A 27,501-nucleotide genomic window follows, 5' to 3' on the forward strand; every position below is an offset into this window, starting at 1 on the left:
AAGACCTGAAATCATGAAAATTCTAGAAGAAAACACATGCAGTATGCTCTTTGACATGGGTCTTAGCAGCATATTTTCAAGTACCATGTCTGATTGGGCAAGGGAAACAAAAGAAAAAATAAACAAATGGGACTACATCAAACTAAAAAGCTTCTGCACAGCAAAGGAAACCATCAACAAAACAAAAAGACAACCTAACAACTGGGAGAAGATATTTGCAAACCATATATCAGATAAGGGGTTAATATCCAAAATAAACAAAGAACTCATACATCTCAACAACAAAAATACCAACCCAATTTAAAAATGGGCAAAAGATCTGAACAGAGATTTCTCCAAAGAAGATATACAGATGGCCAACAGGCACATGAAGACATGTTCAACATCATTAGCTATCAGGGAAATGCAAATCAAAACTACAATGAGATATCACCTCACTCCTGTCAGAATGGCTATACTTAACAAGACAGGAAACAAGTGTTGGAGAGGGTGTGGAGAGAAGGGAATCCTCGTACACTGCTGGTGGGTGTGCAAACTGGTGCAACCACTATGGAAAGCAGTATGGAGTATCCTCAGAAAATTAAGAATAGATCTACCACATGATCCGGCTATTCCACTGTTAGGTATTTATCCAAAGAATTTGAAAACACAAATGCATAAAGATACATGCAGTCCTATGTTCATTGCGGCATTATTCACAATAGCCAACACTTGGAAGCAACCTAGGCACCCATCAAGGGACAAATGGATAAAGAAGATGCGGTATACATACACAATGGAATACTACTCAGCCATAAGAAATGATGAAATCCTGCCATTTGTGACAACATGGATGGACCTTGAGCATATTACACTAAGTAAACTAAGAGGGAGAAAGTGAAATACCATATGATTTCACTCATAAGTAGAAGATAAAAACAACGACAAACAAACACACAGTAACAGAGATTGGATAGGTGGCTACCAGAGAGGAAGGCAGGACAGAAGAGGGGAAAAGGGGTGGTTAGGCACACATGCGGTGATGGATTATAATTAGACTTTGAGTGGTAAACATGATGTAATCTACACAGAATTGGAAATATGTTACAATGTATACCTGAAAGTTATATAATGTTATAATCCAATGTTACTGCAATAAAAAATTTTTTAAAAATTAAAAGAATGTTGATAAAAAAATAAAATAAGTGCTCAATAAAAGGAAAGAAAGAAAGAAAGAAAAAAAACTGTCACAATTTATTGGCAGCATGATTATCAACACAGAAAACTTAGGAGAATCCATAGTCAAGCTATCAGTACTACAATGATTTAAGAAAGATTCCTAGAAACAAATTTAGTATATAAGAAAATCAGTTCTGGGGGCCGGCCCCGTGGCCGAGTGGTTAAGTTCACGCGCTCCACTGAAGGCGGCCCAGTGTTTCGTCGGTTCGAATCCTGGGCATGGACATGGTACCACTCATCCAGCCATGCTGAGGTGGCATCCCACATGCCACAACTAGAAGGACCCACAACTAAGAATATACAACTATGTACCGGGGGACTTTGGGGAGAAAAAGGAAATAAATAAAATCTTTAAAAAAAAAAAAAAAGAAAGAAAATCAATTCTGCTTTTGCACCTCTGCCATCACCATGATGATAAGACTTAGCTGGCCTCTGGTCCAAGGAGGATGAGAGAGTCGTGACACACCCTATTCCCACCAGGTGAGCCCAGCCAAGCTCCAGCCTAGACCCAGAGAAGTAAGTTCAGTAGAGATCAGCCAAGTCACCCCAACAACCACAGACACTCACAAGCTAAATATTACTTAGTGTTATAATGATAATACTAACAAAAATAAAAACAATAAAAAATTCCATTCGTTACTACTTAGCCATAAAAAAAGACAAAATCGTCCCATTTGCAACATGGATGGCCCTTGATAGTATGATGTTAAGCTAAATAAGTCAGACAGAGAAAGACAAATAGCCCATGATTTCACTCATATGTGGAAGATAAACAAACACATGGACAAAGAGAACAAATTAGTGGTTACCAGAGGGGAAGGGTTGGGGGGGTGGACAAAAGGGGTAAAGGGGCACATATATATGGTGACTGACAAACAATGCACAGATGAAATTTCACAATGTTATAAACTACTATAACCTCATTAAAATAATAAAAAATTAAATTTTTTTTAAAAATTCCATTCCTATGTACTACAGTAATCAATTAGGTTATAGCAATAGCAACAAAATTATACATCTAGAGGTAAATCTAATAAAAGTATGTCAGGCCATTTTGGAAAAATTATAAGAATTTACTTAAAGACATAAAAGAGACCTAAATAAATGGAAATATAAATCATGTCAGGGAATAAGCATGTCAGGATGGGAAAACTGTATATCATAAAGACGACAAATTTCCCCAGGCTAATCTCAGTATCAGGGGAAATTCCAATCAAAGTTTCAACAGGGACTGTTGTTGAAATTAGAAGAGCAAAGGGCTAAAAACAACCAAGACAGCTTGAAGTTTTATATGACTGGGTATATTTCATATCTGTAGGGAGAAAAACACACTGTTTTATAAACGAGACTGGGACAATTGCTTACCAAATAAAAATAATTGAATTAGCTCATCACAACAAACTATGCATAAAATAAATTACAGGTAGGTAAAAGACCAGAATGTGAAAAAGCAAAAATCTTAAATGTTGGGAAGCAATAGCTTTACAATGTTAGTATAGGGGAAGGAATTTTTAAGTATAACACAAAAAGCACAAATCATAAAGGAAAAGAGTGACAAAATTCACATTAAAATTTTAAATTTCTGTTAAAAAGACACCATAAAGAAAGTTAAAGGGGCCAGCCCTGTGGCCGAGTGGTTAAGTTTGCGCGCTCCACTTCGGCGGCCCAGGGTTTCTCCAGTTTGGATCCTGGGCACAGACATGGTACCACACTCATCAAGCCATGCTGAGGCAGCATCCTACACACCACAACTAGAAGGACCCACAACTAAAAATACACAACTATGTACTGGGGGTCTTTGGGGAAAAAAAGGAAAAAATAAAATCTTTAAAAAAAAAGTTAAAGACAAGCCATAACTTATTGCTGCTGGTAATGTAAACTGGGAAAATCTCTGCGGAAAGCTATTCAGCAATACCTAACAAAATATAAAGTGCACATATCTCTCTGATGAAAGTGATTTTACTTCTGAGAACTAATCCTAAAGATAGACCCACAAATGCGTGAAATGACATGTATAAGGTTATTCAACACATTATATAAATGAATTAATAGATAGATAGATCCACAGAAAATAAGTACTGGTGAGAATATTGAGAAAATGGAACCCTCACACACTGCTAATAGGAATGTAAATTGCTGTGAAAAACAGTTTGGCACTTCCTCAAAAAGTAAAGCATAATTACCATATGACCCAGCAATTCCAGTCCTAGGTAGACAGTCAAGAGACATATCCGTATGTCCACACAAAAACTTGTACACGCAAGTTCATAGCAGTATTATGCAAAATAGCTAAAAGGTGGAAACCATCCAAATATTCGTCAACTGACAAATGGATAAATAAGATGTGTTATATGCATACAATGGAATATTACTCAGCCATAAAAAGGAATGAAAGAGTGACACATGACACAACATGGATGAATCTTGAGAACATTAAAGTAAGTAAAAGAAGTCAGTCACAAACAATCACATATTGTATGATAACATTTATATCACATGTCTAGAAGAGACAAATCCATAGACAGAAAGTAGATTGTGGTTGTCAGGGGTTGGGAAGGAAGAAGAATGTGGAGAGCTAATTGGTACAGGTTCTATTTGGCAGAATGAAAATATTCCGGGATTAGATAGTGATGATGGTTGCATAACTTTATGAATACAGTAAAAATCACTGAATTGTACACTTTAAAATGGTGAACTTTATGGTGTGTGACATCCAGATCAGTAGACAGAATTCATAACCCAGAAAGAAAAAATTATATGGGGGAACTAGAATGAAAATAAGAATTTAAGTGTAAAAGAAGGAACAATATAAAGATTGTTAAAGAAAACCTTACACATGAATTTTTTTTTAAAAAAAGAATGAGAATGGTTATCAAACTGCTATGGAATTGGATTCCACCCAATAAATTTTAAAAAGTAATATAATGGGGTTTTTTCATTAACTCTATTTATAATACACCAGAAACTACATTCTTTGCAACTATATAAATCCACTCTTTAAAAAATGGTCTATGTCAACTGCATGTCAATCTAAAAGTACACAAGGAAGTAAACAGAATTTTCAAATTATTTTGGAGGTGCTTCAAAAGTTTGAAGATCACTACCCTAGAAAAAAATCATACACAGGTGCATAAGAAATATGTAAAGAATGTTAATTGTAGGGGCCAGCCCCATGGCCAAGTGGTTAAGTTCATGCTCTTAGCCTCAGGGGCCCAGGGTTTCACCATTCGGATCCTGGCCTCAGACATGGCACCACTCATCAGGCCATGCTGAGGCAGCGTCCCATACAGCACATCAGAAGGACCTACAGCTAGAATATACAACTATGTACTGGGGGGCTTTGGGGAGAAAAAGAAGAGGGAAAAACAAAAAAGACTGGCAACAGTTGTTAGCTCAGGTGCCAATCTTAAAAAAAAAAAAAAAAAGAATATTAATTTTGCACTATTTGTAACAGCACAAATTGGAAAAATCTAAATGCCCAGCAGCAGGAAAATGGATAAATACATGGGAATTCTATGATGAATATAGATAAGAATCAATCAGAGCTACATTTATCAACACAAACAAATCTCAAAGGCATAAAAAAATAGGTTTGTGGGGGGGGCTGGCCCCGTGGCCGAGTGGTTAAGTTCGCGCACTCTGCTGCAGGCGGCCCAGTGTTTCCTAAGTTCGAATCCTGGGCGCGGACATGGCACTGCTCATCAAACCATGCTGAGGTGGCATCCCACATGCCACAACTAGAAGGACCCACAACTAAGAATATACAACTATGTACCGGGGGACTTTGGGGAGAAAAAGGAAAAAAATAAAATCTTTAAAGAAAAAAAATGGGTTTGTGGTAAAAAAAGTTACAGAATGATTTTTTATAAAGTTTGAAAACATGAGCTTGTTTTTGAAACAAGACATCATGTGTGTGCCTATCTGTAGTTAAAGTAGAAAGATGCAAGGGAAATAATAAAACGTCAACTTCACCATACTGTCACCTCTGGGAGGAGAGTAAGGTGAACAGGATTAGGGTGGGGTAGCACAGGGACTTTGGTTGGTATCATAATATTTTATATTACATAATTTATATTAATATTATTAGTCGTACATAATAATATTAATATAAAAGAAATTCAGCAAAGTGAGGTTGTAGGTACATAGATGTTCATTTTATTATTCTATCTCTTCCACAGGCTTGAAATACTTCATACTAAAAGGAAGTTAAAGTTAGCCCAGAGACGGAACCAGCACCAACCATGTGATTGCTTTAAAGCAACAGTTACTTGGTCAGAGTCGGTCAGTGTTTCTCAACCAGTATTCCAAACAATGTTCCAACTAAAAGGCAGTAATCGCATCTATAAAAAGAGAAGCGTAAAACACGATATTTAAATACAAGTTTTGGAAGGGCATAAAATGAATCTAACTCTGCAAATTTGCCTCAAGATCATCTTGCCAAACCTTCTGATCAAAATCCTTGTACAGCTTTGCAAGATGTCTCTAGAACTTCAAAAACCAATGTTAAAAGAGGAAAATTAAGTGACAATTGTAGCCAGTTTGGCCTTTTCATTCAATTTTGAAAAAAAAAATCCACATAGGAAATATACTATTTGCAGTGAAATGCTTACAAATAGTTGAAAACTGCTATCATTTTATCATTTAGAAACAAAACACACCAAAAAATTGTAAGAAATAATTTTTAAAGCACAAATGTATGAATACCAAACATTAGGACAGGAAAGTTGTCTGTTTCTATAGCACAAAGCAGGGTCAAATTCAATCGAATTAATATACATTCGATCCCAAAATTAAATACCATTTTTTATTTGTCTCTAAATCACGCTTTCCCTTACACAACTAATTTAAAATACATTAAACATGTACCACATGTTAAAAAGGGAAAAGGTCAAATTTTTCTTTTTATATTGTGAATATCATAACAAATTGTGTTGAAAATGTAGGTTATAATCTTTGTTAAGGAATTATGTTTTACTCTACTTAAAATCATCTTATCAAAAATAGGATAGTTTTTTAAAGTTATTTTTTAATTCCTAAGAGAGTCCATAAGACTATACACTTTTGAGGATTTTTGAATCAAAAAATATAGGAAACACTAGTCAAGAGAGTGACATCTGTGTCTCTTAATAGCACCTGATGCAATTGCAACCCTTAATGCTTATAGGCTTATTAATAAATTAGAAAATCCTTAATTAGAATGCAAAAAGGACCAAGAGAAATTAACTGCAAAATGCATTCAACTTAATAACTGTACACAGTTAATGTCAAATTGTAAAAAGATACATAGGTAGTTCAGCCATGACTAAAATTAACTTCTATAAGTGAAAGAGAATTCTAGATGAGCAAACATGTAAATAAATAGCTAGAGTGGATCACTCAAAACATAACTTGAAAAAACAGAAAACTTAAAGAATTAAAAATTGGAAACAATAAACTAGAACCAGGGTTTCAAGTGCTAAAAGAAAAGCAGTTAAAGCGATATAACATCAATAAAATGAGGAAAAAGAAAAAGAAAGGCAAATACAAGAAAGTCACCCTAAGGAGAAAAAAATAGAAAAACTCGGGGCTGGTGGTGTAGTGGTTAAGTTCGCGTGCTCCACTTTGGCGACCCAGGGTTCTCAGGTTCGGATCCCGGGCATGAACCTAGGCACCGCTCAACAAACCATGCTGTGGCTGCCTCCCATTTACAAAACAGAAGAAGACTGGCACATATGTTAACTCAGGGACAATCTTCCTCAAGCAAAACAAGGAAGATTGGCAACAGACGTTAGCTCAGGGTCAATCTTCCTCAAAAATAAATAAAAGTTAAAAAAAAAAATAGAAAAAGTCAGGCCCATAATAGAAGGCTGATTTGAAAGCATAAAGAAGAAAGGAAAAATGGAAGAAAGCAACAAAAGGAAGGCTTAGATTAGTATATGTCATATGGGATTCACTTTTGCCACAATGCCATTTGGGAAATCACAGAAAACAGTGAAGAATATAAGTGAGAAACAAGTTTCATAATAGGTTAGTGGCTGATAAATTTCCAGACACAATTATTTCAAAAAGTACGACTAGAGTTTCATTTCAGTTTTAGAAACAAGATTGTGTTAAAGAGAAAAACCAATATGATTTCTGTTTGACCACAGTACCAGTTACCTACTTCTCCTTAATTCTCAAGCTAAAGATAACCTACAAATTTATTACATCAGTTAATCATATTTAGTAAAATCTTTTCTGATCATAAACATACTCTGCTTTTCTCCTATATATTTATCTGTCCTCTATACTATAGTAAATAAAAAGCATTTGTCTATCTTGGGAACCTTTCACAGAGGTAAACTTTAAATGTTACAAATCTGCTTTCAAACATACAACTTATGTAATTATATTAAGACATTCATGCTCAATTTTTCTTTTACTCAATAAACATATTTTTACCTTTTCAAATAAGTACACTCTACCTTCCAGGAATCAGCCAAAAACTTTAAATGTCTGTTATGTAAGCATTTTACATAAAGTTAAGTTTTCACATAACATAATTTCACACAACATAAACATGTATTTTGTTGCTTCCTCTCATAATCCTCTCTATTTCCCCCATCACAAATCAGGGGATGAATAACTAGCATTCAATGACTTGGCTCTACTGGACTGAAACTCAACACGGGACAGCCCTTGCTTCAGTAATCTCAAAGAGCTGGCATAATGCATTTCACACAGTGGGTCCTTCACAACGCCTCACAATGACTGGGCGAATTCATGATGCACTGGGGGATCTCATTACTTGATACAGTATTTTCCAGACCATTCCTAATTTTCTTCATCAACACTTACTGGGTTCTGACCAAATGGTAACTTCTAAGAATACACAGGGATGTCACTATTCTCACCTGCCCGGCACTGGCCCCAGACTCTGGTGACATTACGTGTGTTTTCATTTCTCCTCTCCTTGCTCCCCCTTTCTCAGTCCCTGCCATCTAATGGAGCTGGACCTCACCCCCCAGCTCCAGAACAGCTACTCAACTCAAGGGTGATCAGTCAGAACTTTCCCATGACCCCAGGCACAGTGACTGCTTCAGTTACGGACAAGGCACCAGTGAGACTCTCACCCCTCCTTATTTGCTACAAGCTCCTAAGGAAGAGTCATTCTTTTCCAGTGGAGGAGGTTAAGCTGGTTTGATTTAGCTTCTGGAGATACCATGTTAAGAAAGTCTGCCTGAAAGCGAGGCCAATAAAGAGAAGAGCAAAGCTAAGAGACGGAGGGAGGGAGATCAATTAGTCCCCTAAATCCAGCCACGCATGAAGTCAACAATATTCCCTTGACTCTTCTGTCACATGAACCAATAAGTCTCTCCCATCTTTTTCTCTTAAGCTTGTCTCAGATGGGTGTCTGGCACTAAAAGAACTTTGATAGAAATCAAATCCAATACAATTTACAAGTAGAGTGACAATTAATGAGCCCTCAAATTGAAAGTGGATAAATAGAGCTGAGGTACACAGCAGTGAGAATGGCCTCATCCCCAGCTGGAAGTTGGCAATCCCAGGTATGCAGCATTAAAGAAACAAGTTTAAACTATTGCCTGTGGCAATTTAGGGTTCAGACCATGCGCCCATCAAGACTGGAACATCATGAGACTTCGCAGAAAAATGTCAGAAATTTAAACCGTGTTATCAATTTCAAGAGGATAAGGCCCAAACTCCTTGGTGTGGAATATAAAGACTTTCTTGATCTGGCCCTATGTCCCTCTATATGTTAGAAATTGTTCTATATTGTAAGGGACAGGAAATCCAACCCTAAGCAGTGTAAGAAAAATATGGACTGCAGTACCTCACAAAACCAAAAAGTACAGCTTCAGGCAAGGCTTGATCTGGAGATTCAGAAAGTCATCCAGTCATCAGCTCCATTACTCTGCCATCCTCCCTCTTCGTGGAGTTGCTCTGACCTCAGATGGGCTCCTAGCACAACAGCAATGCTAGCTATAACAGTTCTAGGCCTTCCATCCTCACCACACAGAAGACGACAAAGCACGTCCTTCATAAACACCCACAGAGGAGAGAGGTCTCCAGCAAAGTCCTGAGATTCACTCCGACTGAATCAGTTCAGGTCACGTGCCTACCTCAAAACAATCACTACATCCAGAGACTGGAATGCTCTGGTGGCTTAGCCTAGGTCAAGAATGTACCCTGAGGGGCCAGCCCTGCAGCACAGCAGTTAAGTTCCCACGTTCCACTCCCCTGGCCCAGGGTTCACCGGTTCGGATCCCAGGGGCGGACCTATGCACCACTTGACAAGCCACGCTGTGGCAGGCATCCCACATATAAAGTAGAGGCAGATGGGCATGGATGTTAACTCAGGACCAGTCTTCCTCAGCAAAAAGAGGAGGACTGGCAGCAGATGTTGGCTCAGGGCTAATTTTCCTTAAAAAAAAAAAAGAATGTGCCCTGGGGCCGGCTCCATGACCGAGTGGTTAAGTTCGTGCGCTCCGCTGCCACAGCCCAGGGTTCGGATCCTGAGCGGGGACATGGCACCGCTCGTCAGGCCACGTTGAGGCGGCATCCCACATCCCACAACTAGAAGGACCTGCAACTAAGATACACAACTATGTACGGGGGGGGGGGGGGGGGGGGGGAGGTTGGGGAAATAAAGCAGGAAAAAAAAAAGGAAGATTGGCAACAGTTGTTGGCCTAGGTGCCAATCTTTAAAAAATAATAATGTGCCCTGAAGCTGGAGGTTGTTGGGAAGGGAAGAGGGAAGGCCTTTATCACCTTCCAGTCCCACATCCTTCCAACGCATCCCTCGCAAATCACACTCCAACAACACCATCTATGCTGAGTTATCTAAGTGTTGTGGGTTGAATTGTGTCCCCCAAAAAGACATGTTGAAGTCCTAAACCCCAGTACCTGTGAAAGTGACCTTATTTTGAAACAAGGTCTTCACAAACGTACTAAAGTTAAGATGAAGTCATATTCATACATGTAGTATGACTTTCATCTTTCTAAGAAGAGAAGAGACACAGAGGGAAAGTATCATATGAGATTGAAGTGATGCATCTACCAGACAATGAATGCCAAAGATTGCTGGCGACTCCAGAAACTAAGAGAAAGGCACGGAACAGATTCTCCCTAAGAGCCTTCAGAGAGAGCATAGCCCTGCCGACACCTTGATTTCAGACTTCTAACCTCCAAAACTGTGAGAGATTAAATTTCTGTTGTTTCAAGCCACCCAGCCTGTAGTACTTTGTTACAACAAACTTAAGAAACTAATACACTAAGTATCATAGTCCATGATTGCCTTTGCACAAGCTCTTTGCTCCTTCTAGAATCCACTTCTCCCCGATGGCCTGTTCATACTAAACCTCTCAGATCTGCGCAAATGTTCTCTTCTCTGTGACGCCTTCCACAAGAGCCCCCAAAAGAGTCTCTCCACCACATATTAGTTCAGCACATGTTGCCTGTATTTTTATTATTAAATTCTAATTGCCTGTGCACATAGCTGTCTTCCCTTCAGAATTATGAGCTCTCCAATGGGAAGGCAAGGCCTGATTCCTACCCACCTTCATATCCTCAAGACAGTGCACAGTACCTAACACATAACAGTCATTCAGAAGCTCTCTATGAATTGAACAGGTTGATGACTCATCTCAAAAGAAGACAATGGGTATGATTTCAGAGCACTGGCTATAGATTATAGAGAATCAAGATGGGTTTTGGGTAGAATCCAGATAAAGAGAGAAGAAAGAATGTGGGGGCGAGGATGAGAAAGGGTGCTGAATTTAGCAAATACGCAGAAAAACTACAAAGTAAAAGGATTTGGTTAGGGAAAAAGTAATGTGTGTAAGGCAGTGGGAGCCTTCTGGTGAGAGTCATTTTACAGGTAACAAGAGGAGTAAAAAAAAATAGGTTTCTGAGCAACACGTTTTCAGGGAATTTATATGACAAAGTACAGAATGGACCCCGGAGGTTTAAGAGAGCAGTCAGGTGCGACAGAGGCAGGTCAGCAACGAGGTGAAGGGACAGGTGCACTAGGATGGCAGCACGAAGAATGGAAAGGAACAAATTTCTAAGACTTCAGAGAAGAGAGAATAAATAGAAAGAACAAAGGATTACTCCTGGTTTTTTTTTTCTTTCCATTAATTTTTTTGTTGTTGTAGTCATAAGAGCTTCTAACATAGTGAGATGTAAGTATGTCCCTTTAGCCCTTGTGCCCACCCTCCACTCCCCTTCCCCCAGCAACCACTAATTTATTTTCTTTGTCTGTAAGTTTGTTTATATTCCACATATAAGTGAACCCTTCCCCCAGCAACCACTAATTTATTCTCTTTGTCTGTAAGTTTGTTTACATTCCACATGTAAGTGAAATTATATGGTGTTTGTCTTTCTCTGTCTGGTTTATTTCACTTAACATGTGCCCTCAAGTTTCATCCATGTGGTTGCAAATGGAATGATTTTGTCTTTTTTACAGCTGAGTAGTATTCCATTGGATTACTCCTAAGTTTTGACCTTTAGTTATCTAAAGTAGGATTTGCTATTGAAGTAAGGAAGTACAAAGGAAAAGACTATTTCTTTCAATGAGGATAAGAGGTTTGGTCTTAGACATGGCTCATTATGAGGTGACAGTAAAACATCCCAATAAAGATGCCCAGAAAATAGGAAAAGAGAAGACAATGAAGTTCAGGAGAAATATGAGGACAACAGACAGATATGGCAGTCATACAGGTAAAGATGACTTTTTTAAGTCATAAAAAATATATTGCAGAGTGTCATTCCTTCATTCAACAAATATTTATTGAGCACTACATCCCAGGCACTGTTCGAGGCTCCAAGAATAAAACAGTGAGCAAAACTGATAAAAATCCCTGCCCTCACTGAATTTATACTCTACTGGGGAAAACAGACAGGCCTAAATTTGATCCATAAACATAAATTTAGGGCTTCTAGTTAATAGTGCTTGGTAGTTACAATAAGCAAAAGAAATTTTTTTTACCTTTTTCTTTTTCCAAATTTTCTTTTCCAGAATTTTCACTTCACTAGCTAAAAAGGCATTTATGTCCTCAGACTAGCACCAGACAGGTTCGAGTGAATTAAGTTTTTTTTTCTTATGTCAGCATTACTGTTTTAACAACTCGATTTTCCCTCATTTCTCAAAGCGTCCGCTGGAATTAGGTCAGCACTTCCAAAGAATGTTCATAAAGGGTGACTGGACTCAGAAAAAATGAGAGACCAAATGGCTTTGGGAATTACACAAGGCCTGAATTCAAGTCCTAGTCCAATTTTTCACAAGTGCTGTGACCCTGAGCAAGTTATTCACTATCTCCAAGCTCCAGTTTACCCATCTGTGAAATGGGAATAAATAACTTCACTCTAGGATTAAGAGAGGTAACTTCTAAAAGGCACTTGACACAACACATGGAGAAATGCTAGGAAAATGGTGGCAGCTGCTGCTGCGACTACTATTACTATTATTGCATGTGCTAGACACAAAACAGATGCTCAATAAATGCCTACTTCTTTTCTTTTTCTTCTATTGAAGGTAAGATTTAATGTCATGAGAAACCATAAGGCTCCAATTCACTAGGTTATTCTATTCTTTCCTCCCAAAAGTTTTGTATAGCAGAAACTTAAAAGAATTAAATGCATATTAATTTCATAAATGGGTTTAATATATTTATTCTCTAACTTGATGGGATGTATTTATCATCCAAAGAAAAATTTCAATGGTGATGTCACAAGTAAGAAAAAAAGGATCACTGAATTATGAAGTCATATAAAAATGAATGAAAGTGACACTGTTTTAGAAATCATCCACCCAAGATTTCACAGTTATTTTTATTAAACTGACAGTAATAACCTTATCCTCTGTAATTAATCATTTCCGTAGTATCTTTCATTTGGAAAAAAATCAAGTGATTTTCTAACCACAACCATACAACAATCCAAATTTTATACAACACCCTCACAGTTGTCCTGAAAATGAAAGGGCACAATGTATACGAAAGTGGTTGACCAGGTCCCTGGCATATAGTTTGCACTCCGTGATAACCTTAGTGAAATCTAATCCTCTTATTAGCCTACATTCCTTTCAATTAATGAAAAAGATTTTATAACAGCAAGAACAACATAGGATTTATGGAACTAAAAAGCTTTAAAAAAAACACCAAATTGATGGCATTCCAAACCAGAAAGGTATTCATTTTACTGTCTCTTAGTTTAATAACAAAGAGGTTTGTAAGTTAAAGCAAGATACACACCACTATAATCAAAACCAACATTTCACTCTTCCCCTAAAAAAATCCTTCAACTAAAAATTTAATGAAAGTTTTTTTAAAGGCCAGAGACATAAGTTCCTCTTACTTTCATTTTTTAAAATGCAAATTCCAGAAGCCCACAAAATATGATGGAATTATCAGGACCAAAGTCTTAACTGTTGGCCCAGAGAAGAGCACTGACGCTAGCTCAAACCGGCTGAGAGGGAGCATCCACCATAACCAGGGGAGCCCCCTCACTCATGCGTGACACCATCTGAGACAACTCGTGTCAGGACTGCTTGTTCCCCATAACAAATGGCTCTTCTCCAATCCTCTGGACTGTCCATGTGGACACTCAGATCTGCTCTCTCTCCCTGGCAATCTCCCTCATAAGTAGATGACTCTAACACTTACACCTGTCCTGATAAGTGGATACCCTCAGAGCACCCCAATCTCAGTGTGTGCAAAATTAAAGTTATCTCAGATCTGCTCCTCCTGTGTCTGTTAACGGTATCACATCCTCTCAATAACCCTAGACAGGACGTAGTCTCTCCCTCACCATCTTTTCCCATGAGCAAACCAGTTTCAAAGAAAGAGCTGTCTTCTATCTCTATAATCCCACCTAGCACCTATCCCTGCCTCCATTGCCACAGCCTATCCAAAGTTCTCATTACTGCTGTCCTGACCAATGGACAAGAGCTCCAACCTGGCTGCCCACCATCTCTTACGTTTAAAGTGAGCCCACCTGCTCTGAACATCACAGGCAGATTTATCTTGCTACGTATGTTCCTCCCCACACTGTGGGCCCCCACTGCCTACCACGGCATCCCAGATTTTCAGAACTTGAAGAACGCTCCTCTGACCCATCCATCCATTAACTCGACCTTGGAAGCTCCTCAAATTCAAAATGCTGTTGCCTCACCTTCAAGGCCATTCCTGCTTTGGCTCCAATCTTTAGGCTTTTAAGCCTGTAACATCATGAAAACAGAATGAACTATGCCATTCCACTGCTTAGGGGCTAAAGGTCAAAATTCTCAACCCAACCAACTCGGCTCCACATGGCCTGGCCCCTGCCTATCTCTCCAGTCTTGCCATGCTCCCCTTTGCTCTCTCTGCGACAGCCACCAGGCCTTCTATCCAGCCTGCCATGATCCCTCTCAGTCCCAAGCCTCTGTCTATGCTGGCCCTCAGCACCCAGCCCTCTTGTGGGTAATGCCATCTCACCCCTCAGATCTCAATTCCAAAGTGATTTATTGGCTCACTAACCTTACCATTCCAAACTAAGTCAAGTCCTCTCTCCCCTGCTCTTCGCCTCCACAGCCTTAAGCAAAATCATAATAAAGTGATTATTGGATTTCTTATTCCCAAGCTAAAATGTAAGCTCCATAAAAGCAGGACTGTGTCTGTCTTGTTTACCACTGTCTCTTACAACCTAACCCAGAGTAGCCCTCAACAAAGACATGTAGATTAAAGTAGCTCATAAATCAGAACACCCTCTGTAAGTTACAAGGCCAGCCCCACTACACCCTGGTTGTGAAATCACCTGGTTTCTCCCTAACAATAAAGAGCTCATCTCTTCAATGTTCTCTGAGTTCCTGTGAAGATGTGACATCACATGACTCTACAATTCTACCGTCCCAAACTTCTCTCTCACAACTTTCTTCTATATACCTGGGCACTAGCAATACTTTACTTCCTGGTCTCCACAATTTTGTTTGCATCCTTCCTTCCATCTGGAATTTTTTTCCCAGCCCCACATTTCCAAATCCTACTTAGCCCAAATGCTCAAATCCAATGTTACCACCTGCACAAGTCTTCCTTGCATCCTTCCAGCTAGTCACACCTCTCCACCCCTGAATTCCCACAGGTTCTCCAACACCTCATTCAGGTCTCAGATCAAATGTCACTTCAAAGGAGAGGCTTCTCCTAAAGTTACCCACGGGTTATAATTCTCTATCAGACCATCCTGTCTTATTTTCTTGACGGCATTTACCATTATCTTGTTTGTTTCTTTCATTTATTTACTTCTTAACTGCCTGTCTCCCCCAAGAGAATGTAAGATTCATGAGAACATGGACTCTGTCCATCTTGTTCTCCATATTTCCCCACTCCTCCTCATCTGACGTCAAAAATGTTCAGTAAACATCAGCCAAAGGCATGAATGACTCTGTAGCCCTTATGACAAGGATTACCTGAGTACATTTCTTTCTCTTGCTATATTCCAAACTCTGTGTACTAGGCCAAAGTCTGCCTAATCTATTTGTTTGTGTGTATTATCCAGAAAGCCTTGCACAACTGAAGCAAATAATAAATAACTACTAATTAATCAATGAATGATCTCTCCAAGAGATACTGCCCTGAACCAGGCCAACTCGGAACTCCGTATTCTCCAGAAACCAGGGCAAACAGGAACCTCCTTATATGCCCTCTCCACGACAGACCCTGTTCCAATCTGCTGTCTCCAGTGAGCTTCAAAGGGCTAGTTTCCTCACTTTCTTCTGGCCAACAACCACTGGTTCTTCGATCTCTAATATCTCACAGTCGTACCCTTTCCCTTCTATCTCCATCCAACAGATAACTTCCAGGGCCATGTTTCTTTAGAGCTCCTCACATATCCAATCAGCCAGGGAGCTCATCAGGCCCTAGGGAACAAGGGGACGGTAAACCCGAGTGTTTAATTAAGACGACTGGCTCTCTCACCTTTGCTTTTATACCTCGTTTATCCGAAAAAGGCCCAGTTTCAGAGACTGGCTTTGACAATCTTTGGGACCCTAAGCTTTCTTCCCATGTAGGCCGCCGCACCCAAACCCCTTTGGGGTACCCCTACCCTGCCTCGCATCTTTTCATCTTTCATTACAGGAAGACCCCAGGCCAGAGCCGATGATCTTCCCGGAAGCAAATGGTCCTCAAACACCGTGGGACGGCCCTTCCCTCCCCACTTTCTGTCTGGCACCCGCCTCAGACCTGGAGCCCTCTAGAGCGCCCCTCAGCCTCAGCCTCAGCCTGCACCCGACCCTCCGTCTCCACCCCCCACTCACCTGAAGCGGCCCCCGCAGTGCTGGCATTGCTCGCCCACCCAGCCGGCGGGGCAGACGCACTGCCCAGTGCCAGGGTTGCAGCGGCCGCCGTTGACACAGGGCCGGTCACATTCCTTGGCCTCGGCTGCGGCTGAGCCCGACACCGCCGCCGCTGCCGCCGCGGCCTCGGCCGCCCAGGGCAGCAACAGCAGCGGCGGGAGCAGCAGCAGCAGCAGCCGCCGCCGCGGGAGGCGCAGCCCGGCCCCCCGCCCCGGCCTCCCAGCCCCGGTCGCGTCCCAGTCCCGGCGCCGCCCGCCGTTCCTGCTCGCGGGCGCTGTCGTCGCCGCTGTCCTCCTCCTCAGCCTCGCCTCAGTCGCCGCCGCCGCCGCCACCATCTTCCCGGGGCTGAGACGGTGCCCCGCGAACACATACACACACACCGCACGGCCGGCTCCTCTTCGCCTGGCCGTGCGGGGCGGGGCTGTGCGGACGGTGGCTCGGGCGGTCAATCCTGAGGGCGGGGCCAGAGCTGCGCGGCGGGGGGGGGGGGGGGGGGGGGGGCGACGCGTGCGTGGGCGGGGCGCGGGGCGCAGGCGCCGTGCTCCGGCGCGCGTGGGCCTGGAGGCGGGGCTCTAACCCTGAGTCCGGTGCTAGCCTAGCCAGCCGGCTTAGTTCCCTAGGCTCCCTGACGCCCTGGTTTTCGCCCTTCTCCAGATGTGGCGGCGACGGGGTGGCAGACCTCAAGCGCATTCTTTCTGTGGGCTGCCTGGGGCCCGGCCGCTCTGCTAGCCAAGCCGGCCTTGTTGAGCGCTGCCCTCCCCGAGACCCCGGCGCGGTTAGTGCTCTCCCCCAGCTCTTGCTGTCGAGCAGAATAGGCCCAGGAAACTGCGTCGTGGTGTGATGCCAGGTGCGGGACCGTAGAAGGAGTGCTGCGTTCGAGCCTCTGCTTTCTCCTCCGGAAAATAGGGATAATGACGTGTGTTAAGAACCTAGTCCATAGGCTGTGCTCAGTAAATGCCTGATAGACTGAAGACACACACACAGCCCGGCTTCCCTTGATTCAGGCTGATCCGGTAGCAGACCAGACCACCGCCCCCGCCCCCCCTCCCCCGGCCCTTAATTCTATGGAGGAAGTTTGGGGTTACTTACTCTTCACTGTTTGTCTTCCAGTCATCTCTGAAAAGAGGGCAGCATAAAATTAGCAGTTGGAGCACCCTCAGCCCGCACACCTCTGCCCCTAGAGCCCTAGCAATACAACGTTGTGTGGTCCTCAACTCTGGAATCTGGACTGGACCTGTGACTCGATTAACCAATAGAAGGATGTGGTGGAAGTGACCATGTGCCAGCTCCACCTCCAAGCTTAATACCAGCCTTCATTTTGAGCTCTTGATAATTCTGAGCTGTTCCCCATCTTCTACTTTACTATAGAGAGACCACATGCAGAGACCACATGAGAGGGAAAGGCCCTGCGACTACATGGAGGAAAAGTAGGGACCCATGTATCACCAAGAACTGAGACCCTAGACACGTGAACCTGGTGGACCCTTCCCAGCTTTGGGACCAGTCATTGAGGGAAGAAGCCTTCTAGGTTGTTGCAGCCATCTGGGCTGTTCCTCATTGCCTAGAACAGAGACGAGTCTCTCCTACTGTGCTTTAGCCAGAATCCTGAGAAACGATTAACTAGCTGCTGTTTTAAACCTCTAAGTTTTGTAAAAGTTTATTACTCAGCACTAGATAACCAGTACATTGTCCAGCATAAGCCTCGTGCTGTGAGGAATACTTAATGGCAACTATCTCAGAGATTGGGCACCTTGCAGTCCCTGGGAAACAAAGAAAGCCCCTCATGTATCTGTGGAGCCTGTCAGCTTTACCTCAGAGCACAGAATTCTAAGATTCTAGGATAAACTCCCTTACTCATACCCAGGTCGTGACGTTCCTCACTCTGCATCCCTTTCAAGCCTGGTGAAGCTGAACTGCACAACAGCCTCATCCCCACATCTCCACACACAGATCCCTCCTATGCCTCCCAAACCCATTGTTTGGCCTAGCGCTGGCATTCTGGTTTGCAGGTTATGTTTTGCTGCACTGTCTCATGTGGGGCTATGTAGGATGAGGTAGGGAAATGAAAGACATGGCCCTACCCTCTGGGAAGACCTAAGTCAGATGGGGGAGGCTGTTGGCAGAGCTCCTGGTGGCCTCCATAGGCAAGCCCCACAAGTACAGGAAGTGGCCTTTATATCCACTCAAGGGGCGAGACCCAGCCTTGGGAAGAGATTACCAATTTAAAGGCAGAGGACTTGAACTTTCTATTGGAAGAGCTGGATGCATGCTCCCTCCCACAGATTTCTACAATAGAGAACTAAAAGTCTTCTGCCTGTAGATAGATAAGATATTATGAAAACAATAATCACATTAAAAGAGAACTGACCTTGCTAAATACAGCCATGAAGAAGGACTTCAAATTAGAGGTTTCCAAACTGAAGCCATCCTTTTTGCTAAAAACTTCTCAGAATTATAGGTAACAACCTCTATTAGTCCCTGTGACTGCTATAACAAATTATCACAAACTTGGTGGCATAAAACAACAGAAATGTATTCCCTCACGGTTCTGGAGTCTGAAATCAGGGTATCTGAAATCAGGCTGTCAGCAGAGTTGCATTCCCTCTGGAGACTCTAGAAGAGAGTCTTCCCTTGCCTGTTCCAGCTTCTGGTGGCTGTTGGCATTCCTTGACCACCTTGGCTTGTGGTCACATCACTCCAACTTCTGCCTGTATCATCACATTGCCTTCTCCTCTCCTGGATGTGTCTCTTCTAAGGACACTTGTTATTGGATTTAGGGCCCGCCTGGATAATCCAACATGATCTCCTCATCTCAAGATCCTTTCTGAATTACATCTACAAAGACCCTTTTTCCAACTATGGTAACATTCACAGGCTCTGGGGATTAGGATGTGGACATGTCTTTGGGGAGTCGCTATTCAGCCCACTACACAACCTACACAGTAAGTCAACTCCTTCAGTTCATTCAATTATTCAACTAATATTAATTGAGTGGCTACTACACACCAGAGACAGATCTAGGCTTTGGAGGGGCAGCAGTGAAAAAGCATATGAAAACCCCTGCTGTTCCTCACATCCGTTAGGATGGCTACTATCAAAAACAAACAAACAAAAAAACAGAAAATAACAAATGTCAAGAATATGGAAAAATTGGAATTGTTGTACATTGTCAGTGGGAATGTAAAGTGGTGCAGCCACTGTGGAAAACAGTTTGGCAGTTCCTCAAAACGTTAAAAATAGAATAACCATATGACCCAGCAATACCACCTGTGAGTGTATATATCCAAAATAATTAGAAGCAGGATCTTGAAGAGATATTTGTACACCCGTATTCATTGCAATATTATTCACAATAGCCAAGAGGTGGAAGCAACCCAAATGTCTATCGACGGATGAATGGTTAAACAAAATGTGGACAAAATGTGGTATATACATACAATGGAATATTATTGACCCTTAAAAAGAGAAGGAATTCTGACACATGCTACAAAATGGATGAACCTTGAGGACGTTATGTTAAATGAAATAAGTCAGTCACAAAAAGAGAAATACTGTATGATTCCACTTATATGAGGTAATTAAAGTAGTCAAGTTTGTAGAAACAGAAAGTAGAATGGTGATTGCCAGGGGCTGAGGGGAGGGGAAAATGGGCAGTGGTTCTTTAATGGGTATAGTTTCAGTTTTGCATGGTAAAAAAATATCTGGAGATCTGTTGTACAATGTTGTGAATATACCTAACGTTACTGAACTACACTTAAAAATGATTAAGATGGTGGGGCTGGCCCCGTGGCCGAGTGGTTAAGTTCTTGCGCTCTGCTGCAGGCGGCCCAGTGTTTCGTTGGTTTGAATCCTGGGCGCGGACATGGCACCGCTCATCAAACCATGCTGAGGCAGCGTCCCACATGCCACAACTCAGCGTCCCACATGCCACAACTAGAAGGACCCACAACAAAGAATATACAACTATGTACCGGGGGTCTTTGGGGAGAAAAAGGAAAAAGTAAAATCTTAAAAAAAAAAAAATGATTAAGATGGTAAGTTTTATGTTGTCTTTTATAACAATTTAACACTTTAAAAATAATATTAAAAAATCCCTGCCTTCATGGGACAACTAATTAGGCATACTGTTTTTTTTAACTCTCAGCTGAAGTGTAACATACATGCCGAAAAGTGAAGAGATCGTACATACACAGCTCAATGAATTTTCAAAGTAAACACTGTCATCTAACCAGGGTCCAGCTCAAGAAATAGAACATTACAGGATCCCACTTGGTCCATACCAAGTCACTACCATCACTACCTCCACAAAGGAACCACTCTCTTGACTTCTTACACTATAGATTTGTTTTGCCAGTTTTTTGCTTCATGTAAATAGAATGCTACAGTATGGACCCTTTTGTGTCTGGCTTCTTTCACTTAGTATGACGTTTGTGAGATTCATCCATATTGTTATATATAATAGGTCATTTTTTTTTTGAAGATTGGCCTTGAGCTAATATCTGCTGCCAATCATTTTTTTCTTCTTCTCCCAAAAGTCCCCAAGTACATAGTCATATATTCTAGTTGTAGGTCCTTCTAGTTCAGCTGTGTGGGGCGCTGCCTTTGCATGGCTTCATGAGCAGTGCTAGGTCCATACCCAGGATCCGAACCGGCGAAACTCTCGCCCGCTGAAGTGGAGCGTGTGAACCCAATCACTTGGCCATGGGGTCAGCCCTAATATTTTCGTTTCTATATTCCATTGTGTAAATGTATACATACCATAATATGACAATTTACTTATCTATTCTACTGCTGGTGGACATTTGGTCAGTTTCCAGTCTGAGGCTTCTATGAATAATGATGCTATGAACAGTCTAGGAATCTAGTACAGGCCTGTTGGTGAACATACGTACGCATTTCTGTTGGGTATATACCAGAGGTGTGCTGATAAATGTTTTAACAACCAGATCGCTGGGGGGGAAGAAAGTCCTCATGTGTAGCATTTGTTGATTTCTGTGGTGTAAATACGCCCACCATAACCTATTTCAAGTTACCAACATGATGTCACTAAATGCAGAATTGGGAAGAGATGCACAGAATCTGTTCTCACAAGCCAGTGGGAACCAGCTCCAGCATTGTGTATGCCTGGGAGGTCTACTGAAAAACAGATGCCAAAACAAAATTAGACATGCAAGAGACTGATTATGGGAAATGTCTGTGAAGGATAAAGAGGAAGGAAGCAGGAAAAGACAGGGAGAGAATTCAGACCAGAATAAAAATCTGACATCCATGAAGGAAAAGGGGAAGGCAAGATTGGTTAAGAAGAGTCTCAAGGGGTGCCCTGGTGGCACAGTGGTTAAGTTCTCACGTTCTGCTTCAGCGGCCCGGGGTTTGCCAGTTTGGATCCCAGGTGTGGACATGGCACCACTTGGCAAGCCATGCTGTGGTAGGCGTCCCACATATAAAGTAGAGGAAGATGGGCACGGATGTTAGCTCAGGGCCAGTCTTCCTCAGCAAAAAAAAGAGGAGGATTGGCAGTGGATGTTAGCTTAGGGCTAATCTTCCTCAAAAAAAAAAAAAAAAAAAAGTCTCAGACTGCAGCACAGTTCCAAGAAAGATTTTCCAGGCCGATGCGGAGTCCTGGAGCCAAAGTTGCTGGTTGGAGGAGCCCTGCTCCTGCAGGAATGGGCTTGCATTAGCACAAATGTGGTGGTGGAGCCAGAGGGACAGCAGATGGACTGCTAGTCAATTAAGCTCCCCACAGCAGGAGATCGGAGCAATGCATTGTCATGGCTGCCACACCTGGCAATATTCCTTCGCACAACCTCTTGGAGATGAATGGGATGGCTTCTCAATCAGTATCCTCTCTAGACGTCTTACTTTTCACAAGTTAGATGCACACTCCTGGCTTGGCTGACTTGTTTGGAAGCTGGACTGGCCACTTCAGGCTAAATGAGCCCCAGGTTTCTTGGGAAATTCACTGGAAAAGAGAGAGGAATCCGAGAGGAAGGTACTGGGTTTCCTCCTAATAAGGACAGGTAAGTGTTCGAATTGTTAATTAGAGAACTAGGAGTTGACCATACTGTGTCTCCAACTCATGATTTGTACTTTACTGATTACACAAGGAAAGAATAGGAAAATTGAGTAGGTTAGAAATAGAAGCTGGAAAAGACCTTATAATCCAAATTATAATTATTTGTTGAACTAAAAGCAATGTGATTTTTTTAAATGTCCACAAATTCTTTGATAGTTCCCTTAAAAGCTGGAATTTAATTCACCTTTGTAGAATATAGGCCAGACTTAGCAATTCTTTTGTAACAATTAGAATGTGGTGGAATTATGCTATGTGACCTCTCAGGCTAGGTCATACAAAGGATAGCCTCTGTCTGTCTGTCTGTCTCTCTGTCCCTCCCTCTGTCTCTTCACTTGCGTTGGAGGAAGCCAGCCATCATGTCATGAGGACACTCAAGCAGCGTGTAGAGAGGCCCAGGTGGGGAGGAACCGAGGCCTCCCACTAAGAACCAGCACAAACTTGCCAGACATGTGTGTGAGCCAACTTGGAAGTGAATGCTTTAGCCCCAGTCAGGGCTTCAGATGACAGTAGCCCTGGCCAACATTTTGACTGCGACCTCATGAAAGACCCTGAACCAGAATTGTCTAGTCAAGCTGCCCTCAAATTTCTGAACCACAGAAACTGTGAGGATAATAAGTTATTATTGTTGTTGTTATTGTAAGCCACTCAATTTGGGGATAATTTGTCTCATGGCAATAAATTACTAATACAGGCAACAAGAGTTGGAAGTCTTCCTACATACACCCCAACACCATAATAGGAGATATTACCGCTGAGACAATATGGCAAACCCATGGCAGATGTCCCTTTCCTTGTTTCCTGCTTTGGCTCATAGAGAAGGCATCTCCTCTCCAAGCTGACTCCCATCAAAGCCCACTGTCCTGGTGCCGCCAGAAGCACCATCTCTATTTCTAGTGCTTGCCCAAGGCCCTGATACAGATTGCTGCCAGTGTCGTGATCAAAGCTTCTGAGCCTACACAGAGGTCCCCATCTCATGTGGCTGTAGAGCTACTGGCACCAAATCCTATCATCTGAGACTCCACTGGCAGCAATTACAGTGAAGTGGCTCTTGCATTCACTTGTGCTGTGACTACGGCAGGAACTCCAAGGTGGGGGAGGGGTGGCAGGTAACCCTGTGTGCAGAACCAGCTGACCAAAGCCTGGCCTGTGACTAGAGGTGTGGCCCAGATTGCAGTGTTTACCAAGTTAAAGAGACTGAAGCCAGATCAGCATATCAAAAATGGCTCAGGGAACAGGGAGAATTTAGCTCTGAACCCCAGCAAGTCAGGGCCAAGGGCATTGATTACGGACAAGGTTCAAAGAGGACAGAAAGAAAGCAGACCTGCAGGAGGACCAGGAGTCAGAGTCCCAGGCTTGGGCACCTTTGAAATCTGTGCTACCCTCAGGGCTGGCTGGAAGCCATCAGGCCCCTTCTTGCCTATGCATTTCAAGGGAGGCTATAGGGTTTTTTTCATGTGGAAAGTTCCCACAGTTTCCAGGGCTCAGATTCAGTCCCATGCTGGCAAGGAAGCTTGACCAATTTTATATTAGTTTAGGTTCCCCCAAAATAAAGCCCTGAGGAAAGGATTCAAGGTTAATGTAGGTTGCAACACCAGGAAGCAGGTAGAGGAGTCGGGAAATGAGATGTGGAAGGGAAGGGAAGTCACTACAGAGTGCATGCGTATCAAACTGGTTTACTAGTGTGAGCAGTTGGAGATTAATTCCACACAGGCAACTGGGAACCGGTATATGACACATGCCTCAGAGAGGCAAGGGGGCTGGAGTATCTAAGGGTATTTACATACCAATCCAGTTAGCTATTGTTGAGGGCTCCTACGAGTGGGCGTGTTAATTACTGTAGGGACCAACACAGAGATGCAGATGCTGGTTGATCAATCGTTTATTTGTTTATTGGTCGTTTAGGTGTCCCCTTCTGTGAATTGTGCATTCATATACTTTGCCCATTTTTCTTTTGTGTTGTTTATCTTTTCCTCATGGATTTGTAGGAATTACGTATGTATTCAATACTAATCTTTTCTTCATTATAGGTTTGGCAAATATTTTCCAGATTGAGTTCATCTTTTCACTTTCTTTATAGTATAATTTAATAAATAATTCTTATGTTTAATGTAAATGAATTTAACAATCTTTTCCTTAGTCTGTGCTTTTCGAATCTTGTTCAAGAAATTATTTCCTACCTCAAGGTAACAAAGATGATAATTTACTAGGCATTTTTGCTTTTTTACAGATAGTCTTTAATCTACCTAGAAATAATTTATATGATGATGCAATATGGGAATTCAATATTTAATTTTTATCATGGCAAATAAACATACATAAAAATAGAAGAGTACAATGAACTCAACACCCGACTTCAACAATTATTAACGTATTTCAGTTGATCATTGCTGTGTAACAAATTACCCCAACTTCGCAAGCTAAAACAGTAATAAAAACTTATTATCTCACACCATTTCTGTGGGTCAGGATTTCAGGAGTGACTTAACTGAGTGGTTCTGGCTCAGGCTCTGTTATGAGGTAGCAGTCAAGTTGTCAACCTGGGCTGCAGTCATCTGAAGCCTTAATGGGAGCTAAAGGATCCATTCTATTTTTTTTTTTTTTTGAGGAAGATTAGCCCTGAGCTAACATCTGCTGCCAATCCTCCTCTTTTTGCTGAGGAAGATTCGCCCTGAGCTAACTTCTATGCCCATCTTCCTCTACTTTGTATGTGGGACACCTGCCACAGCATGGCTTGACAAGCAGTGCATAGGTTCACACCTGGGATCCAAACCGGTGAACCCTAGCCTCCCAAGTAGAATGTGCGAACTTCACTACCACACCACCGGGCCGGCCCTTAAAGGATCCATTCTAAGGTGACTTTCACCGATGGCTGGTAAGGTGTTGGCAAGAGGTGTCTGTTTCTTGCCACATGGATCTCTCCATAGAGCTGCTAGAGTGTCCTCACAGCATGGTGGCTGGCTTCCCCCAGAACGAATGATCCAGAAGAGAGCAAGGTGAAAGTTGCAATGCTTTTTATGACACAGTCTTGGAAGACACACAAGATCACGTCCACCATGTTGTATTCATTAGAAATGAGTCACTAAGTCCCATCCACACTCAAGGGGAGGGAAATTAGGCTCCACCTTTTGAAGAGAGGAATGTCAAAGTTAGTGAATGTTTTTGAAGCCAGCACATAACTCATGGCTAGTCTTGTTGCAGCTATGCCTCCATCCACTCTTCCTTAGCAAACGGATTATTCTGAAGAAAATTCCAGACATCATATCATTTCATGTATAAGTATTCATACTTAGGTATGAATTTCCAAAGGATATGCCCTGAAGAAATGTCATAACCACTAAACCATTAGCAGAAAGTTATCAACATAACAAAAGTTATCATACAAAAAAGTTAACAATATAACAATAATTCCTTAATATCACTAAGTATCCAGTCAGCATTCAAACTTCCCTGATTGCCTCTCACACACACACACAGTTTGTATCAGACACCTATGTGCATAGCTCCAGATCCCCTCAGACTCACCTGCCCCCTTTTTTTTTTTTTGAGGAAGACCAGCTCTGAGCTAACATCTGCTGCCAATCCTCCTCTTTTTGCTGAGGAAGACTGGCTTTGAGCTAACATCCGTGCCCAACTTCCCCTATTTTATATGTTGAACACCTGCCACAGCATGGCTTAATGAGCGGTGCCATGTCCGCACTCTGGATCCAAACCAGCGAACCCCAGGCCGCTGAAGCAGAACGTGCACACTTAACCGCTGTGCCACCGGCCGGCCCCTTACCTGTCTCTTAATGCAGCCCTTGCTGCCTAGATCGGTTCTGCACAGGCTCCAGCCAGCTTCACACTGGTGTAGCCTGGCATCTCTCAGGGCTTCTCTTTAATGCTGCCATGGAAATCTGCTTGGCACCCAGGCAGGTACAACCCAGAAGTGCCAGGGACTTACCACTCTTTGAGGTAAACTTTGACCAATAGAGAATGAAAACCAACTGACAACTGCTTTCTCTTTCATCCCCTGATCAGCAGTCCTAAGACACAGTACATGCAGCTTCTCAGAAAGTCAGTGGCATTCAGGAATCACCCTTAGTGGTAGCCAACTTGATCATGCTTCCTTGTGTTGGCTTTCCCTGCTTCCTGTTTTACTTAGTGTCCCCCAGTCCTATCCCCTGAGATTGCATTCCTCAATAAAGTCTTTGCACGTAGTTTTTTTTTTTTTTTTAATCATGTTATGCTTTCTGGGGGACCCAGGCTAAGACACAGTTGGTTCGCACTTTGCATTTGACTGATCTGTCTTTTAGGTCTTTCTAATCTATGGGTTCCATGCCCTCCCACTTCTTTTCCCTTGCAATTTTTTGGTTATCATAATAAATCATATTGTCTGTTCTGAGGAGCTTACCGCATCCTAGATTTTACTGATCTCTCTTACTGTGGTGTTATTTATCATAATCCTCTGTTCCCTATGTTTCCTAAACTGGTGGGTAGATGTGGAAGCTTGATCGGAGTCAGGTTTGACTTTTTGGCAAGACTACTTCGTGGGTGGTATTATATACTTCCTATTGCATCACGTCGGGTGATGTAATGTCTGTTTGTCTCTTTTTGTGATTTTAAGATTGATGAGTAAATTCGGGAGTAGTCATTCTAATCCATCCGTTATATACTCCCACCAAATGATTTTAGCAGCCAAAGATAATCACGCCCTAGAACACCACTGTCTAATACAATAGCAACTTGCATGTGGCTATTTAAATTTAATGAAAATTGAATAAAATTAAAGATTCAATTCCTTAGTCACACTAGCCACATTTTAAGTGCTCAAAAGTCACAGTGGCTACTGTATTGAACAATGCAAATATAAAATATTTCCATCACTGCAGAATGTTATATTAGAGCTAGCCTAGAACCATTATTTCAT

General features: G+C 42.1%; 1 protein-coding gene across 4 annotated transcripts in view; it reads right to left on the reverse strand.

Annotated features, from left to right (window-relative positions):
- The window catches only part of ATRN (attractin), a 178,122-nt gene extending 161,165 nt beyond the window's left edge, over positions 1-16,957 (reverse strand). For all 4 annotated transcript variants that reach the window (XM_023626201.2, XM_023626203.2, XM_023626202.2 and 1 more), the window contains exon 1: positions 16,484-16,957. In XM_023626201.2, coding sequence (XP_023481969.2) covers positions 16,484-16,857 — 374 coding nt within the window. In that variant the 5' untranslated portion in view covers positions 16,858-16,957. The remainder of the gene's footprint in view (positions 1-16,483) is intronic.
- Between the last annotated feature and the right edge of the window lie 10,544 nt (positions 16,958-27,501).

This window comes from Equus caballus, chromosome 22 (genome assembly GCF_041296265.1).
Source record: "Equus caballus isolate H_3958 breed thoroughbred chromosome 22, TB-T2T, whole genome shotgun sequence".
NCBI lineage: Eukaryota > Metazoa > Chordata > Mammalia > Perissodactyla > Equidae > Equus > Equus caballus.